The following is a 20,252-nucleotide window of genomic DNA, read 5'->3' as shown; positions in this document are numbered from 1 at the left end:
GCCACACACAGTGGGGTGTCGCTCCAGGACCTTGCTTCAGACGTGTAAGCTCCCCAATCCATTAAACTGTTGATGTCTCTGTTGTTGACTCTGGGCTCTTTCTTCAGTCTTGAAGCTGGGCAGGTACAGGGCTTGTAGGCCTGTGGGGTGCAGCCCAACACTTGCCTTAGAGGTAAATTGATTCTGTGATGGGAGACAGCCCAACACCAACATATAGTGTTGTTTCGGGTGATGTTGATCATGAATGTGTACCATGTTATTATATCCAAGTTTCATAGTAAAAAGTAAGGATAAGTGCTATCACTATTTTAGAGCCTGAAGGTTTTTTCAGGGACAGTGGAAACTTTTCTCCCCAGAGGATACTTTAGACAGATCTTTGCCATATAAAAGGTGAGCTTCTTTGCTGGAAATGGGCATCAAGAGCCTCCAAGTAGTTCTAGGGTGTCCATTGAACGTAGTTCAAAAATCTGTGTTCTGAGACGTAAACCTGAAACTGGGTTACTATCTTGAAAAATATTGTCTCTTTTTAATTCCTTTTTCTTCATCTTTTTCAACCAGGAAGAAGTAAAGTGTGAAGAGGGTGTTTAGCTCTGTTCTACTAAATTCTTTGTGGCTTTTGTCTTTCCACATTCATTATTGTTTCATCTATTTTCGCAGCAGCTATAGTTTATTGGTTAAGCATGTGGACTGTGCCTCTTACCTGGTGTCACCTAACCTTTATGTGCTCAGTTTTCTCATCAGTAAAATGGAGTTAAGCCACCTTCTTTGCAGGGTTCTTGTGATGGTTAAAGGACGTGATACGCTGAGAGCTTAGCCTAGTGCCTGGTACCCTGAGTGCCCAGTAAATGTTGGCTGTTACTAGCAAACATTTACTGAGTTTCCAAACTGTGCCAGGTATGCAAACCAGCTTCTGTCATCGACATTTTCTTCTTTCCTGTGCTCTTTCAGAAGACAGTTCCTAGAAAGTACTGATTCCTGAAAACTCGCATCTCATCAACTGATGATGATTTTCCTAATCTAGTGGTTCTTAATAGAATAGGAGCTCATTTCAGTACCACCACCTTAAAGCCTTTTCAAAAAACACCCTGTGTCTAATCCAGCTTCTTCCTGCTTCCTCCTCCCTTTCCTTGGGGGTTCCAGAAAGTCTTCGGGGGCTTCCCTGGTGGTACAGTGGTTGAGAGTCCGCCTGCCGATGCAGGGGACACGGGTTCGTGCCCCGGTCCGGGAAGATCCCACATGCCGTGGAGTGGCTGGGCCTGTGAGCCATGGCCACTGAGCCCGTGCATCCAGAGCCTGTGCTCCGCAATGGGAGAGGCCACAACAGTGAGAGGCCCGTGTACCGCAAAAAAAAAAAAAAAAAAAAAGAAAGTCTTTGTTTGGTTGTAGAGGTGGAATGTGTGTATTGGTAGCTGTCACCCCACCTTGCTCCTTGAACTGCTCTTCAGAGTCACTATGGTGGCCTGAGGAAAAGTTTCTCAAAGGCTTGAGACCAAATCTTTTTTTCATAGTGATTTGATTTCTTCTGGAACATAATTATATCAGTTGAATGGAATAAAATGGGAGCCGTTTTTACCCACTGCTTCACTCAGAAGTTTTTCAGAGAAGGCTTAGATGGAGGCTGTATGGTTCCTGGTGGGTCAGGAGCAGAGGAATCAGCCTGCCTGAGTTTGAATCTCAGCTTTACCACTTAACAGCCATACGACCTGGGGCAAGCTACAGACCCTCTCTCAGCCTCAGTGAGGATAACCACCTTTATGTAGTGTGGTGGTGAGAGCTAAATGAGATGACCTAGGTAATGAAGTTTCTATTGTGTATCACACATAGTAAGTGGTTTTAAATGCTAATATTAATTTATCAGTATTATTGCCATTGGTTAAGTCCAATATAACTGGTCCCCAAACTTGAGACAGTCATACTAGCTTTGTCAACTCGGAGTTGTCTGCTCTTGCTAATAATTTTCAGAATTTAAACTTGTGCATGTTATCAAAGATTTATGAGTAAAGAAATAGCATTTGATTTCTATTATTTTAGTCTTAGGAAAAAAATATCACAGATATAGAGAAATTAAGGAATACATTATAAGAAAATAAAATTTGAATGTTTTACTAATATAGTAAATGACAATCTTTGAAGAATCATACTTTCCAGGACTGTAATACAGACTTCTTTCAAAGGGTGTGGAGAAACTGAAGCATTAGCATGCGTCATTCTTCTTCATTAGGCTGTAATTAACCACACAGTCCCTAATTATTAGAAATGTGTTTTTATGTGGTAGAGGGCTCAGATCTACTTGTCTCTGCTCAGAGTATTTCCACTTTGTGGTAAAACATAAGGTCAAGTTATCCATAATTTGCAGAAAGGACACTGTTGGTTTTATACATTGGTATGGTTAGTGTCTTCACTTAGTGTGAAAGATATCAAGATAGTACTATGCAGAGTCAGTTCTGGAGGCAAAAGGGAACTTTTGACTCTGAATCAACAATCATGAATTGATAGCCTTTAATGTGTCAAGTATTAAGTTTAGTGCTGAAACAAAACGAAAGGTAAGTCGAACACAAAAGCCCAGGTGGGCAAGGCTGAGGGAAAATGAAGGGAGCACCATGGTCTTGAGAACACAAGGAGTGAAAGGGACCGTACCATTGCTGGGTGCGCGCACTCCATGCTCACGGGGAGCAAGTACTCGTTCCCACTGATGTTGTCCAATGGGAATGCAGGCTGAAAAGCAGCAGGTCTTTGGATTTTTCAACAGATGCTAGAAATACACTTTTTTTTTTTTTTTGGCTACGCCTCGTGGCCTGTGGGATCCCACTTCCCCGACCGGGGATCCAAACCCCGCCCTTACGCTCTTGGCAGTGAAAGCGCAGAGTCCTAACCACTGGACCACCAGGGAATTCCCTAGAAATGCACATTTTAATGTGAATATCTCCTATTTTTAAAAACTTGCCATTAATTTAGATTTTAAAAAAATGTTACCTGGGAAAAAAAATTACCACATATCAGAAATCAGGATTTAGACTCTGGGAAGTGAATATGTGACCTTTGAATCCTCCTTTATCCCACCTGTTGATTCTGAGGGTTTCTGAATTTCAGACCCGGGCGATCTCCTTGTTTCTGCTTGCATTTCCTCCTTCTCCTGTGATCTCATCTAGTCCCATGGCTATAAATGTTGATGTGCTGGTGATTCCAAAACTTTCTAGCAGTGTACTTTTTCCTGAGCTCCGAACTAGTAAATCCAATGACCTGCTGCTCATATATTGGATGCCAAACAAATAACTTGAGTCCTCCTGTCCTGCCCAGACTTGTTCTTCTCCCAATCTTCCTCAGTTCATTTTATGCCTCCGTCATCTGTCCATTTGTTCAAGCCAAAATCTAGCAGGTGTGTTTGATATGCCCCTTTCCCTTAATCCCTACGTCTAGTCTGTCAGCAAGTGCTGCCATCTCTACCTCATTTTTTTTTTTTTTTCCCAAATTGGTTCATCTCCATCCATCTCCACTGCTACCATCGTGGGCCACACCACCATGATTTCTCACCTAAACTACCTCAAGACCCTCCTAAAGTTCTCCTCACTTTTACTCTTGACCCACCATAATCCAGTAGTCACCTGGTCTTTTGTACATGTAAATCATATTACATCATCCCTTTGCTCAAAACCTTTTAGCCATTTTCAAGCACTTTTAGAATAAAATCGGAACTCTATACTCTGAACCAAATAAAAAGTACAACGGTCTCACTCATGCCTCCTCTTCCAGTCTCATCTTAAACCACACCCTCTCCACTGCCAGGCTGTAGTCCCTTTAGCTTCTCTCTGGTTTGAAAATACCATGTTTATTCCCATCTCATAGAATTTGCACTTCCCATTCTTTCTACCTGGAATGCTCTGTCCCTGGCTTTTGATGTGACAGGTTTCTGCTCACTATTCAGAGCTCAGCCTACAGAGCCCTTCCTAATTCCCCTCTATGGGGTTCATCCTACAGCCCCCTAGGGGCTCTCTCACAAGATTTTCCCCCTTAAAAACACTTTTATATTTATTGTTTATATGTTCATTTGTTTTTATTTATTCAATTACATATGCAAGCCAAATAAATAGTTATAAGAAAAGAGGCCAAAGCTTGGTTTTGGAGCACACTTTGATTTTAATATATTATGGGCAGCCTATAAATAACTGTTATATCATACATCTTTTAAAATAAGATATTCCGTTTACATGGAAACATCTCTATGAAGTATTAACGTCCAATCAGCTTTTCAGTATTTTAAGCTAATTAAGACCCTTCGTTAATGATTGTGTGATAAAAAACAAGGCAAAGTGAGAACATAAAATAATCATATGTAAATTCTGGAGATTTAAAACCTTTCAGTATAATTTATGACAGTTTTCAAGAGAAAATAAGAATTGTTCATAACCCACATTATTCTAGGGAAGAAAACTTTAGAATTTTCCTATCCTTGAAAAAAGCAAAAAACAGAAAAGGAAAAAACCCTTGTGTGAGTGTTCATTATTTTTTACTAGCAATATTATTGGTCACAGATAATCATAAATCCATTGTGAAAAAAGGTAGCCATATAACTAAGAAAATAAAAACTGTATGTAATACACACTGTAGTTTATAAGGAAACCTGTCTTTTTTTTTTTGCGGTACGTGGGCCTCTCACTGTTGTGGCCTCTCCCATTGCGGAGCACAGGCTCCGGACGCGCAGGCTCAGCGGCCATGGCTCAGGGGCCCAGCCGCTCCGCGGCATGTGGGATCTTCCCGGACCGGGGCACGAACCCGTGTCCCCTGCATCGGCAAGCGGACTCTCAACCACTGCGCCACCAGGGAAGCCCGGAAACCTGTCTTTAACTTACATGCCTTTCACCTGTTTCATCTGTGCCTTTCCCTACCATTCAGTAACTCTGAGCCAATCGGACAAACGTCATTTCCAGTGCTTTCCAGGAACAAGGCAAAGCAAGGAAGCAAACAAACACCACTTCAAATAGAATCCTCTAGAAGCGGAAATCTCCTCACTTCAAGGATATGTTTTCAGTGGTGTTTCTATTTTAAATTTATGATCTCTCTTTAGAAACAAGAGACGACTCTCCCTTCTTTCCACCCCCTTCACCTAATCTGAGCCCTTGACTGTAGTAAATGTTCCCTGTTCTAACTTGCTTTGTTAATTTTGTACTTGATGGACTATGGTCTTTCTGTGTTTTTATCCTTAATGTCCTTGTCTTGTCTGAGTGGACAGTGTGTGGGAAAGGTAGGTAGAATTCTTGTTTAACTTAATATTCTTTAGTACATTTCACAGCGTAATCCTTGAGTATGTAAAAACATACTACTCAGAGTTTATACATGTGGTAATTAGTTACCGAGGAAGTACTCAAGTCAAGCAACCAACGTGTTTAATTAAAACAAGATTAAAATGGCTCCAATTTGCACTGACTACTTGATAATCATTTTTGAGAACATATGTAGTGCTGCTACTACATTGTAGCAATACAAAATACACAAAATGTTTTTGAAGTGATTTGTATAGAACTTTTAGATTTCTTATGCTTTCAGTGTCTTCATTTTGAAATAAAAATATTTCTGTAACAAAGATCCCCTCCCACCCCCTGGATATTTTCACTTTGATACCTCTTAATTAAATATTTTAACTTAGCACTTTGGTAGATTTTTGTACTCCAAGATACATTCCTAAAAGAGTAGTTTCCATTTTCCATTTAAAATAAAGAGCCAAAGCAATAAAGAAATCTAACTATTCTTTCTTGGTAGCTGGGAAAGTCAGAGAAATACAGCATGTTGAAATTACTTTAACATTAATCCATTCAGCTATAGGTCAGTGCTTTAGCTGAGTCAACATTGGTTCCAGCAAAGCTGCAACCAAAGAAAAAGGCTTCTGTATTTAATGGATTTTTCTGGGGGGGAAAAAAAAAGCTTTGGGAAAGTTTCCAAACAGTCATTGGCTTCCTGCATAATTTGCCAATTTCAGCACTCAGGATGGAACAGAGAACGCAATGGCTGTTAGTGTGAATTTGTTGCTACCTGAAAATATTATTAAATATAGGTTTTTATACCTGGAAATATTCTAAAATTCATTGTTTTAATAGATGCATTATAGAATAACATAGAATTCAGCATTTTAGGCTACTCTACAACAAGTTTAGAAATATTCTTAAGGTGTATTTTATGGGTTTAAAAAGTGAGTATGAATACAAAATTCTAAATACTAGGATATTTTTGTTTGGTAACTAATTATTCTTTTCTTCATATTTCAACCTCTATATAACACTTATTTTATTGTTTTTTGTCATCTTTGTCGCCCTGATAATATTGTCATTAAGCTCACTGAGGAGATGGTTTGTTCTTCCGTAGAGAATAACTCAGTATTTTGCACAAAGAAGCCCAATGTTTAGCAAATGCCCGAATGAGTAGATTATTTCAAAAGGACACACAAATGCACAGAAGACTGGGCAATGGGCTAGCAAATGCAAAGTTGCATTTCATTCCTTGCTTTTTCTATTTATAACCGTTGTGTATGTATGTATAAATGTATAAACTATATGTGTGTGTGTGTACCTAGTGTACCAACTATATAGTTGAGGAAAATTATTGCCATGCTTGACTTATACCTATAATTTAAAGAAACTGCTTTATTGAATGGCAGTTATCACAGTTAGTAGTTCTATGTTCATAGTAATGTCTGCCTTTCACTAGACCATAAGCTTGATGAAGACAAAGACTGTGAGTTTTGGTCATCATTCTATTCCCAATGCCTATTAAGGTGCTTACTGTAGATGACACATTCGTGCCCCCCTCCCAAATTCATATGTTGAAACCTGATTCCCAATGTGATGATAGTTGGAGGTGTGGTGTTTGGAGGTGATTAGGTTATGAGGGTGGAGCCCTCATGAATGGAATTAGTGCCCTTATGTAAGGGACCCAGGAGCGGTCCCTTGTCCCCTTCTGCCATGTGAGGACACAGAGAAAAGACAGCCATCTCTGAACTAGGAAGCCAGCTCTCACCAGACACCAAATGTGCCAGCACCATGATCTGGGACTTCCCAGCCTCCAGAACTGTGAGAAATCAATTTCTATTGTTGATGAGCCACCCAGTCTATGGTATTCTGTTACAGCAGGCCGAATAAGTGTATATATGTATGCGTGCAGTATTTTTCCATATGTATGTGTATGCCTATATACATTTTCCTTCATCTCTTTTGGTTTTATTTATTGTATTTATATGGTGATATTCTTATTCCGATCAAATGATAATGCTGTGTTTAAAGCAGTAGGTTCTTATTAGCATATTTGGTTTCACATCCTATAGTAAGTTAAGAAGAGATTTTGGAATTAGGATGTTGCTAATTTTTATAATTTCATGATGAAATTCTCTAATATTTTATAGCTCATAATTTCTAGATAGTATTATTAACAGTGTATGCATTTAGCCAAATGCAATTTGGAAAATATAGTTGATATTCATGGATTTTGCATTTGTAGCTGTAGATAGTGTACTCTGCCTCGAAAAGAAAAAAATAAATTATAATTTAACTTTTAGTAAACAGACTCATGGAGTCTGAGTCCAGACAAGTTTTAAGTGGAAGAGAGAATGCTTATCTAGCTCTCCCATTAAACTTTTGTTCTGTAGATGGTTTATGATCATCCATTATTAAAATCACTTCACTCCTTTTGATCCTCTCTGCACCACCAGATCCCAACTCTGCAGATATTACATAAGGAACACGATAGCATTGCAGTGACCAAATGTAAATCAAATACTCTTCAAAGCTTCGTGCACACATTAGGAGGATTGCTGCATCCTGCCTCTGGTGGATTCTCCTGGATTGTAAGACGCTATGTGCAGTGTGGGAGCAATAAAAAATGACCAAACAAAAATTGCTATCGAAACTCAGAATCCTCTTCCTTATCTGCTGCCTCTCATCGTACAAACTGTAAAGTTTCCTGAGATTTGGAAAGACTGACTAGGACTTGATTAGGAAAAGTTCCTAGATTTTGGCCCTGAATTTATTTAACAAATGTATTGATTACGTATACTATGTGCCCAGTATTAGTTTAGGTGACGGGGATACATCAGACAAAGATCCCTGCCCTCGTGGAGCTGATATATGTTCTTGTGGCAGAGATGGACACAAACAATTGCATAAAAATAAGTAAAGTAGATATCCAGGACTACAGAGAAAAGGAAAAGAAGATCAGAGGTAGATAGGGACGCCAGAGGAGGGGAAGAGCACAGTAGTCAGGGTGCATTCATTAAGAAGGCGAGGGCTTCCCTGGTGGTGCAGTGGTTGAGAGTCTGCCTGCCAATGCAGGGGATGCGGGTTCGTGCCCCAGTCCGGGAAGATCCCACATGCCGCGGAGCGGCTGGGCCCATGAGCCATGGCTGCTGAGCCTGCGCGTCTGGAGCCTGTGCTTCACAACAGGAGAGGCCACAACAGTGAGAGGCCCGCGTACCGCAAAAAAAAAAAAAAAAAAGAAGGTGAAAAATGATCCCAGATTTGAAGAAGGGGGTTAGCCAAGAGAAACTTCTCCTCATCAGCCATGCAGCCTGGGCCAAGCAACATTTAAGTGCTGGGTCTTGATTTCCTCATTTATACAATGGCGTATTGATCTCAATGATCTATATTAAAGTCCTTTTAAGTTCTTAAATTCTGTAAACTATGATTTACTTTATGCCAACATTACACAATGAAAGCAGTGATCTATTAACGTACATTAGGCCCACACAATGTGTCATGTGTTGCTAAATGCCATGGATGCCACAGGACTTGAGAAGTGCTCATTACAAGAGTGGTAATTTAGAAGTGTCTCATTGCACTCATTCATGTATTCTTAAGCTCCTAGTATGTGCCAGGCACTACTGTATAGCTGGAGTGTTACAAAGCTGACAGTCTGATGCTAAGCTAGGACGTAAGAGTGGTTTGGGGCACGAGAAGGGGGAACCAACCACATTGAGTGGAGAGTGTCTACTTCTGCGAGGGATTCTAGATCTCCGTTATTTTTGCCACCCACAGAGATGAACTTCTGACAACTCTTTCTTTAAAAAAATCTAATTGCTTTATCTTTTGAGAAAAGTGACCATAAGTTTTACTTATTATAAAGAAGGGAACTGTTTTCATCTCTTAAGATTTCCTCTTATTATTCTTTTAAAAAATTTAATGTAGCTTATTTGTGTTCACCTACTAAGTATATTAAGGGGAATATTACTTAAGTTTGGAAAGCTTCATTTTCTACACGGAAAGTAAAAGTGATCAGATAATGTTTAATACCATTGGAGAAATTTAAAACTGGAATTAAGGAGGGCAAAGAAGGCAATTTATAAAATGTTTACTTCATTAGAACTAAGGTAATGATATGGTTCTGCTAGCAAATGAATTTGAAAAGCACGACCTTTTCCCACCAGTATTTGTGCTCCCTTTTCTATTTAAAAATCAGCTTTCCGTGACAGTGAAGAAATAATCAACATGGCGATAACAACTATCATCTACTGGTGCTTATTGTGTTCTGGGTACTAAGCACTTTTCCATATATTATCTAATTTAATTCTCACAAAGCTTTATAGAATAACAGTGATTATACCCAATTCTATACATGAGATAACTGAGACTTGAAGAGATTAAGTAAACTGCCCAAGGTCTAAAGCCAGTAACTGGGATTAGGGGAAAAACTCCTGAACTTGTCATCAGAAGACCTGCACTTGGAATGCCAGAGGCAGGAAACACTGGATCGCTGACATGGATAAGATCAGGCGGTTACTTATTCAGTATAACTATAATTGTTTTGCAGCTATTTTGGTTAATAGGCAAATGGTCATAAAATTTCTCTGCTGTCCATATAAATGTCTTCGTAAAAGTTGTATTTTACAAAGTATATTCATCATCTGTGAATTTCTACTGGTAATTGAAAGTCTACAAAGAGTTTTTTTTAGAACAGATCCAAATATTTTAAAAATTGTGCTTTTGTGTGATTTAGTACTCCATATAAAAATCTTCCTAATGAACTCAAGTTTCAAAGGCTTGAGAAGTTGTTTGACTAGGCACATCATGAAATGAGGAGTATAATCTGTTAGTTGAGATTGTTATAGAGACAATGTCAACAGCAGTTATCTCTTCCTGTAGAAGTATTTGAGGAAATTACTATCCCCCACACTGCGAACAGTATATGATACAGAAGCTGATATCTTGATTGCAAATTTTTAGCACACTCCATGGACAAGTGTAGTTTACTTTCTTAATCAAGTTGATTCAATAAAAAAATTAAAGGAAGTGAATTAGTACAAGTGCAATTTTATCTAAAGCTTTTCAGTAGAAACACTTTGCCCAGGAATCTATACTTGTCATTTTTTCCCCTGGTATTCTGACTTTTTTTTTTTTAAGCCAGATTAAAAAAATTTTTTGCCTATATCTCTATAGAATCTCCCACAACTAGATAAGGAGGAAGCCTTCAGAAAAAATAATTAGGTAACTCTTATGCATAAGAGTTAAGAACGTGCTAACAAAGTGTTCAGCATCTTTATCAAGGCAGCCAAGGAGAATTTGAGGATTATGTGCATTATTCCCCTGGTATTATTTAAGCCTGGGAAACTTGAGGTACAAAAATAAAAAATTAATTACAAATGAGAGGTAGAAAAGGTGTTTTTGTAGTAACACGAATTTTGAATAATTTTCTGTCACTGAGAGAAGCTCATACTGCTTATCAGTACAATTTGGGAATTTGAGATTCAGATTACTAATTTAATCATTTGATTGCAAAATTCTTATAAAATTTTATGAAGCCTTCAGCTCCCTTAAATTCCTTCTGGGCCATGTTTTTGTTTTGTTTTTGGAGGGCTGTGTTTGATAAATAAAAGTTTTAAATATGAGAAAATAATCCAGTATGTAAGTAATGAAGGTTATCTGCTTTAATGATTATCTGCTGTGCTATGGGTTTATTTTTGTGTTATAAAAGGCAACTGAAATTATGGCAGGCCATTTGGAAGTGTTTCTCTGAAGGGCTGAGAACATGAAAGTTCAATCTGAATGCTATAATAAAGTAAAAAGAAAACTTTTTGTTGGATAAAAACTAATGAGAACAGGTATTTGGAGCAATTTTTAAAAAAATTTCAACTATGGACATAGCATCATAATATTGACCCAAATCACATTTCAGTGTTAATTTCCATAAGCAAAATGTAGGCCTTGTAGTAGTTGTTTTTTTTTTTTTTTTGTAGTATTATTACTTGAAAGCTCAGAGCAACTTTCTAAGAACATGAATTTACAATTAAAATGAAGTGGACTAGCAAGTCATTTTTTAAAAAATTGGATAGTGTAGGCAAATAATCTGGATAATTCTGATACCTTGTGTCAGCAATTCCTTTGCACTAAATTTCAACAGAGTATATGGGAATGGAAAGACTGGAGCAACAGAAGTTTTCCTTGCTGAGAAAACTTGAGTCTGACTTACAGGCTTCCTTCAGGAGTAACTTTTAAAATGTTAATATAGTTTTAAAATAATATTTTTATACTCTGCATGAAATTAGACTAAATGATTTATACATCAATAACAGGTATCTAGTCTAGTAATGGCTTGAAACCATTGCTAAAGGTTAATCCTCCATTGGATTTAAAACTTCTGTGACTTGATGTTAAAAGGATGTGCTCCCTCATCAGAAATCTCTATGTGTAAATATCTTAAGTCTCTGGGAAACAGCTTTGATTCTACTATATATAGTAAAGGAAACAGCTGAGTCAGCAGCTTGCATAGTAAAACTTATGATTATGTAATTCCTTTTTATGGTCCAACAGTGAAAATCGTAAAGCTGTTAGAAACAAAGAGAACTGAAAGAGAAATGCCTAAAATAGCTAGACATTGTCAAATTCAGAATTCTATCTGGGTAGTTGTAATACATGCAGGAAAATACTTCCAGCCAGACCTACACTATCATTTGACCTTCACAAGTCATACTTTTCAACAGTGGATGCGATTTTCTGAGACTACACTTTTGACCTTGAAGCTATAACTTGATGTTTTATGTCTCTTAGCAAACTTATAATGCCTCTGGTCCCCAAACTGAGTTCATCTAAAATTCATACCATCATGTGTTTAAACTGTTAAATCCTGTAATTCTTATTTTAATTATTCAGCATACAAGGGCAAAGAGAGAAGCTCCAGCTCCTTTAGAATTATATTTTTCTTATTGCATTGAAATGCAACATTGAAAGCTAAGTCTCATTGAAAGCTAAGTCTCTTAGCTTTCTTAACGCAGGATGTCCCTCATCTGAAGCTGGGGCTGAGGAAATAGCTGCATTGTACTGCAGCCTCAAATCCTGCTACAGCTCCCAGGCTTAGGATTCAGCTGAGCTGAAAAGAAATATGCAGGGCAATACATTGGTCTATGGGAACTAAAGCTTTACCAAAGGAGATTTTAATAGGGTAAGTTACTTTTTCCTGAACCTTAGCTTGTCTGACTTTCATTTTCATGTTTTTCTTAATGATGATTCTAACAAAATGACCTTACATCTTAAGTTTTACTTCCTATTTCTCCCCCCGCCCACCCCGCTTTTGCCTTGCCTCTAAATAAACTTTCTACCCTCCATTCTACTTAGAAGATAGCAACTGAAAAGCCTTGAACAATTGCATCAACTCCCTGCAGCTGGACATTCTTAAGCCAATGCACTTTAATTGTCCCCCGATTCTTAACTCTACTGTAATGCAATAGCATTCAAAAGCCAGGGAGCATGTTCACCAATTCGCTGAAAAGAAAAGTCAATGCAGCAGAACTAAAATTAAGAAACACTAACCAAGCATCTCAACTCTAAGTAACTTGAAATGATTTGACTTTCATAAGAGAAGCTGTGTTTTCTTACCTTGGATGTGAATAACTCTGTCATGATCTACAGTATAGTTGTCTGAATGATGATCGGCCCAGCAGACTGAAATCAGCACCAGAAGAAGTAGACTATTCATCTTTGTAGCCCAAAGAATCTTCTTCACTGTGAAAGCATCACATACAAAGAGGCTTGTGAGATTTGGAACCCTTTGGAGTGTTGCACTGCACAACTTATTACTGCCTTATCATCATAGAATGGGTCTGTAAAAATATTTAACCCGATGTGCTCAGAAAGTTACTGTAGCTGTCTTTGGGAGCTGAAGACTGCAGCTTTGAACAATTCCAATTTCTCTTATGTAGCCAGAGTCCAAACAGTGTTTAACTCTATCTTTGCAGAATTGTAAATCTAGAAATTTATTTAGAACAGTATAGTTTCGAGGTAGAGAGTTATAGCAAGTTACAAAAAGACGTGGCAAGGATATAAACAGACTTTTCAAAAACATTTAAACCTCTGAATTTGAAGTATAAGTTAATAACACAGTTTGATACAGCTACATATGAATATTTGTCATCAGGTTTAATTCGGAACTGAATCCATTCATTTTACATATGGCTTCCTAAGCAGGTTAGATTTGCTTGTTCTAAATAGAAAAGAGGACACACACAAAAATGCCTGATTAAACAGAAGCAGCACATTTGTTACAGACTCACCATCTTAAACACTGCTTGGGTCTATGGTGAATAGTTGAAAATTATAGACAAACTAGGTTAGAGTTGTGCATGCTACCAGTGCAGTCATCCTGATTGATTTTTCATTCATTTCTACCTAAAATGCTGACGCATCAACTTGGAGTGCCAGGTAGGGTCTCTGCAGTCAGCAGAGCCACGGCTGCAGGGACCGTTCCTGCCAGCCTCCCAGGGCAATTAAGCAAATAAAGAGCTGAAATAGACAGCCAGGCGCAGCTCTAGTCCTGAGTGAAAGAGGCTGAGCCATCGCCTGGCTGTCCTTTATTGCAAGACCGATTTGACAAAAAGGGACACAATCCCCCCCAAACTTCGTCATTCTAAGGACCAAAAAGTGATTCCAAATAATACAAACCAGACGACCTTTGCAGTATTTGCCAGGCAAGATTTTCAGTGTAGCTCCTCTTTTAATGTGGAAGCTGAGGCAGATATTAACAAGAGCTTTCTTTTTCTCTCATGCACACAGCAGCCTTAACAATACTTGGCTATTTTTGAGACTGAAATTGCACAGTAATGACTTCTCACACTAGTTTGTTTTTTCCAGGAAAGCCTGACTCCCTGGAATACTTATTAAAGAGCTCTGAGTCTGTTCCTGGAGGCCCTTGCAGGCCAGCCTCTTCTCCAGAGCCTAATGCATTACTCACAGACGTCCCCCAAGTCTCTTGGGACAGCAGTACCTCTCTGCCTTCTCCCCTCTAAAAATCGGCATCGTTGTGATGCTTAAGGATTCAGTCTCTCATGTTTGCTTTAACCCTTTTCTTTTTCTTCATTATGTCACAGAAAGAAGATGGTGGATGAGCAAATTGAGAAACCTACTTTCCCAGGAAACTAAAACTGTCACCTGCAAAATTCTCTCCGATTTACTGATCTTGTTTTCAGGAGTTCACTTGCTTGCTCCTCTCAGGTTTTTTTGGGAAATGATTATTTTTTCGAAGCAACTGACTTTTTTCCATAGGAATACTGTTAACAAATATTACCTGTTTTCAGCCCCGAACTACACTTTGGGTGAACAGATATAATAGAGGTGACCTTTTGGAATTTGGAATATGATTGACACAGTTATAGACAGACACATAAGACAATGGGCCAACGGGTATATGAGGTGTCCTGTTCTCTTTGCTCACTACGGGAATCAGAGGAGAGGGGGAAATGTGGAAGAGAGGGTGTGAGAAAAACATACAATTTTGACTGGTAAAGGAGACATTCTAAGACGGGTCAAGATGAGCAGAGGCAGAGAATTTGCTAGATTATCTTTCACATTAGGGTGGACATCTACAGTATAATTTATAGGGAGTTGTGTACTCTCCCCTAAACACACACACACACACACACACACACACACACACACAGTTATGCATCCTACCACAGAAGTCACCCTGATTTTTACTCATTTGTACCTAAAATATATCACACACAAATTTATCTACTTTAATTCCATATCATAGTATTAAAAATTATATCGCTAAGGATTCATTCCATTGTGTCACAATATTAAGTATCCAACGACCCAATTTTAAAATGCAAACATCCTGGGGTGGGAGCAGTGCTGGAGATAAATAATAATAACAGCAGTTCCTTTTAATTGAATGTCTACTATGTGCCAAGTGCTCTGCTAAGCACTGTGCGTGTAATGGCTCATGCAGTCCTTATAATAATCCTGTGAGACAAATCTTTCCATTTTTTTCTGACACAGTTACCTTGTTGGAGGTCACACATCTAAGAAAGCGACAATGTTTGTATTTGCCTTAGGCAAAAGCAACACCTACTTTGAGTTGTGCTTATTTTTCTGAAAAAGAAAGTTATTTTGTTGCCTTTCTTATTTAGGCTCTTTTACTTGAACATAGGTGATATGAAAACTTTGACTTATGTTATATGTGAGTATGAACTTTTTTCCCAAGGCTTTCATATGAGAGTCAGATGGCACTTTTCGTGGCAAGGTCGTGCCCTGCCTTGTTTACAGCACCACTCTGGTACCATGAGCACTACCACGGTGGTTCACGTGTGGGCACACACACGTGCGTTCACACGTGCACCATCTTTAATTAAAATAGCTGAGGACATTACACATCCTCAGTGCAAATACCCCTACACGGGCATCAATGCAGTCCAGGTAGGAGAAAGTGGAGATGGTCTGTGTTACCCTGGCGGTATAACAACTGTCTCACCAAAAGACATGAAACTAGGAAAGCAAACCTCAGGGACACAATTTTCAGGTGTTTAAGCAAACTGCAAGTACACACGAGGTGCTGCACACTAGGTTGAGGTTCCTGAGGATGAGGGCTGTGCCCGCTGTCTGTGTGCTGGTCCTCAAAGGAGAAGGACACTGAACCCTGTTTATTTGCATTTGTAATGATGTCTTCTCTGAATATCCAGGTATTTTTGGTTAAAATTTTTCAGTTTTTGATAAGAGCAGAATTTAGGAAATTTGGGGGCTTCTATACAACCAGTTATTGCCAGCCTTGAATTAACAGTCTTAGTTCCCCTGCAGCTCACACACTGCTGGTCTCTTTCTACAGCCTATCAAACCTTGCCACCGTGATGCTGTAGACAGCTTCAAGATGAGTTCAAATTGAGATGTCTGTGTTCACAGTCACAGGCATGATAGTACTGTGATTTTGCAGTTCTGCTTTGGTGACAACTGAACCACTATTTGGAAGCAAGATATCGGCCCAACCTGAAAGTCTAATAGTTTGATAGACACAAAGACATACAATACCAATAGTCTAATACCAAAGTGGCCGACTGCTATTTCTTAAACACCTACTGTGTTAAAATTATTGTATTGGGCAATGGGGAAATAAAACAAAGTGGAAGGCCTGTATGCTATTTTCTGTGTCTTGAGAGCTAATGCCACATATTTCCTGAAATACTATTACAGTGGGCCCTCTGTATCCATGGGTTCTGCATCCTCGGAGTCAACCGATCTCAGAACAAAAATATTTGGGAAAAATATTGCAGAAAGTACCAAAAAAGCAAAACTTTAATTTCAAATATTTTCATAGCATTTACATCATATTAGTTATTATAAGTAATCTAGAGATGATTTAAAGTATACAAGAGGATGTGCCTAGGTTATATGCAAATATATTAGGGACTTGAGCATTTTATTTTATTTTTTTTAATAAATTTATTTATTTTTTGGCTGCATTGGGTATTCGTTGCTGTGCGCAGGCTTTCTCTAGTTGCAGCGAGCGGGGGCTACTCTTCGTTGAGGTGTGCGGGCTTCTCATTGCGGTGGCTTCTCTTGCTGTGGAGCACGGGCTCTAGGTGCATGGGCTTCAGTAGTTGTGGTGCATGGGCTTAGTTGCTCCACAGCATGTAGGATCTTCCCGGACCAGGGCTCGAACCCATGTCCCCTGCATTGGCAGGCAGATTCTTAACCGCTGCGCCACCAGGGAAGCCCTTGAGCGTTTTGTATAAGGGACTTGAGCATCTGTGGGGTTTGGTATCCACAGGGCATCCTGGAAGCAATTCCCACAAGGACTCTGGGGACAACTGTACATGCTTGGTACTGTCCTTGAAGCTTCACCCATTTAATTGTTATTTCTCAGAACAGCTCAATTGAAGTATGTTAGTATACACATTTTACAGAGTCGTGAATTCCACATCATGTGAAGTGAGAAGCTGGGGATCTGGGCAGTCTGATGTGACCCCAGAGCCTGCACAATCCATCGCCATCACTGGTGTCCAGTGTACCCTGAGGAATGCCATCAGCTCTCACAACTCTTCCAAGGCTTCACACAAGCTGGAGTGCTTCTCCTCCTTCTCTCACTGGGTTGTAGGCATAGCACTGATCACAGCACTGTTGGCACAAGACGTCTGTACATCCAAAGTTGGAATGCTTTCCTCACTGCACGCGCATCCTGTGTGCCAAGAGGAAGGGCGAATGGAAAACTGGACCTGGGAGAAACCAGGACTAAAGGAGCCAAGACTGAGGCGAGTTTTTACACTGTTTAAAGATCACGTGTGTAGTTACATAGAGGACAGGTGAAGAGTTGTTTTTCTTCTCCATTGAGGGCATAATTACATACACCAGGTTTCAATTCAGCACTTGAAATTTAGTTTACAGGTTATGAGAATCCATACAGAGGTTGCTAGAAGCTGAATGAGCAAACCATAGAATCTGATTGGACAGAATTATTTTAAAATAGACTGAACCTTCTCCTTCTTGATATCTTTCAAGTCTGATCTAGTTACAGGCAGAAGCTGGTCCATGATCAGTGGTGCAGTGAAATGAAAAAAAAACAAGGGACTGCAAAGTATACTTTTTCATTAGGTTAAATTAATTCAACTTTTAAAAATTGGTTTTTTTTTCTGACCACTCTTCTGTTAGAATGGCCTTTATTTCATGGAATTATAACTTTTAGACTTTTTAAAATTGTAGATTATTTTATACTTACTAAGCAATATATTTTTAATGACAATCTTATGCTGACTCATCACTTGTTTTGTTTTTATTGGTTGGCTTTGTTTTCTGTTTTGACTCTGCAGGTGTGTAAAATCCAGGAGTCAGACCACTGACCCAAATGATGGCTAAAGAACTCAGACTACTGATGCATTTGAATTGTTCAGTGTGCGGAGGGACCCCTGGTGTTTACCTAAGCCCCAGGATTTACTGCACACAATGGGGCAGAATGCAGAACTGCTTGGAATATACCCAATGATCAAAAGAGAAGCCATGAATGAAAAAAATCTGTGTTCAGTTATACAACAATAACTACCCTCAGGGAGTGAGTCTGTATAAACTCCAAGTGAACAAAACATCTGCCCTGTCATCTTGCATTGTTCTATGAAAGTGCAAACTACTGAAGAAGTAGAAGAGAATTTATGATGCCCTGAATTAGATGTCTAGCCACAGACATTGTGGTAACCTCCTTCTCAGGCCATGGTCAGTCTGCTGCTTCCTTGGCGTTATCCTTTGGCAACCTAAGAAGCTGGAAAAAGTCCTAGGTCAGGAGGAAGAAAACATGAGTTCTATACCAGGTCTCATAATCGACACATCAGGTCTCAAGTTTTTCACCTACAAAATACTAATAATTTTTTTCCCCAAGGTGAAAAGTGTTTTTGAAAAGTATAAAAACTATGCAGACTAAGGTATTGTTATCAAGCTGGCATGGCTCACCTCAAACCTGATCAGTTTTCATGGATAAATGTAAGAAAATAGCAAACTAAAGATATCTCCTTCTCAGAGGCAGGTGAGTTCTAAAAAGTTCACTATCTCTTGTATGTGGAATCTAAAAATGATACAAATGAACTTATATACCAAACAGACCCACAGACAGAAAACAAACTTATGGTTACCAAAGGGGAAAGGTGCGGGGGAGGGATAAATTAGGAGTTTGGGATTAATATATTAACATAACACACTACTATATATAAAATAGATAACCATCAAGGGCCTACTGTGTAGCACAGAGAACTCTACTCAATATTTTGTAATAAACTATTGGGGAAAAGAATCTATGTGTGTATATATATATATATATATATATCTGAGTCACTTTGCTGTACACCTGAAACTAACACAACATTGTAAATCAACTATACTTCAATTAAAAAAAAAAGTTCACTATTTGAAATGAGTGCAGGAATCAAAATACAGAGGAGGGCCTGAAGCAGCAGTAGTAATACCAGGCAACTCATTAAAAAAGCGAATTCCCTGGGGCTACGACAGATCTCCTGAATCAGAAACTGAGGGTAGGGCCCAGCTGGCAGTGTTTCACAAGCCCTGCCCCCTCCTCCAGGTGAGTCTGACGCAGGCTCAGATTGGAGAACCACGTGTCTAAGCCCTTAAGAATACCAGGCGTTCTTCATCTCGTGCTTGAGCTTCAGGGAGTCAAAGCTGAGTTACGAAAGGAAAGGATCACGCCAAGGACAAGGAAGCAACAGACTGACCGTTTCTAGACTACGAGGTCACCAGGGTGTCCGGTAATGTTAAAACCTTAGAATAATTGAACATAGGGTCCTCACGACTCTCAAAATAAGCTGCATTTTAAATTTTATGACTTTTTTCCTTCCTCCTCCATACTTTGAAATCAGCCTATTTAATTTCCATTTTGCCCCTAAATTTTTCATTTCAAAGATGTTTTTTATCTTTTGCTTTTCTGCTTCTATTTCTCCATTTGTTACCTACAAATCTTACCCATCCACTGTAACTTCATTTTTTTCTCTTCTCTTTTCCCTGTATTTATTATATTTATTACATTATTTGATATTTGATGTGATCATATGATTTATCATCCAAACCAGGGCAGAGAGTGAACAGAAGAACTATTTATAACTGTATGGGAAACCAGTACCATGTAAATGGGGGCTATCCTAGGGAGATGGGCAATATGTTATGAGTGTGATGGAGGAAAGGCAGAATTTAGTTTCATTCTTTGCTTTGTCACTCCAGTTGTGTGACTCTTAAGAGAAGTAATTCAACTGCTTCAGGGTCAGATTTTTTTTTATCCATCAATTAGAATAGTTGATGACAAATGTCAAAGTCTTCCACACATTCTTTGTTGTTATTATTATTCAACTTTTTCTTAACGGAGATATCAGGCCCTCCATTCTACTTACATTGCATTTTAGGACTGTTCACCTCAAAAAACAAATTAATGGATTTTTAAAGGGATGACATCAATAATGCTTGTTTAAGTAGCATTTTGATTCACTTATTGCTTTTTGGCTGGTTATTCTTTGCCAGCTGTCTCTT

General features: G+C 38.8%; 1 protein-coding gene across 1 annotated transcript in view; it reads right to left on the bottom strand.

Moving 5' to 3' along the window:
- Window positions 1-20,252, bottom strand: part of HAPLN1 (hyaluronan and proteoglycan link protein 1) — a 68,481-nt gene that overhangs the window by 17,426 nt on the left and 30,803 nt on the right. The window contains exon 2 of the mRNA XM_060006995.1: window positions 12,846-12,971. Within this exon, the coding sequence (XP_059862978.1) occupies window positions 12,846-12,945 (100 nt within the window). The 5' untranslated portion in view covers window positions 12,946-12,971. The remainder of the gene's footprint in view (window positions 1-12,845; window positions 12,972-20,252) is intronic.

The sequence above is a fragment of the Delphinus delphis genome, chromosome 3 (assembly GCF_949987515.2).
Source record: "Delphinus delphis chromosome 3, mDelDel1.2, whole genome shotgun sequence".
Taxonomy (NCBI): Eukaryota; Metazoa; Chordata; class Mammalia; order Artiodactyla; family Delphinidae; genus Delphinus; species Delphinus delphis.
Note: the sequence above shows the minus strand (reverse complement) of the source record. Positions and strands in the feature narration are given on the sequence as shown.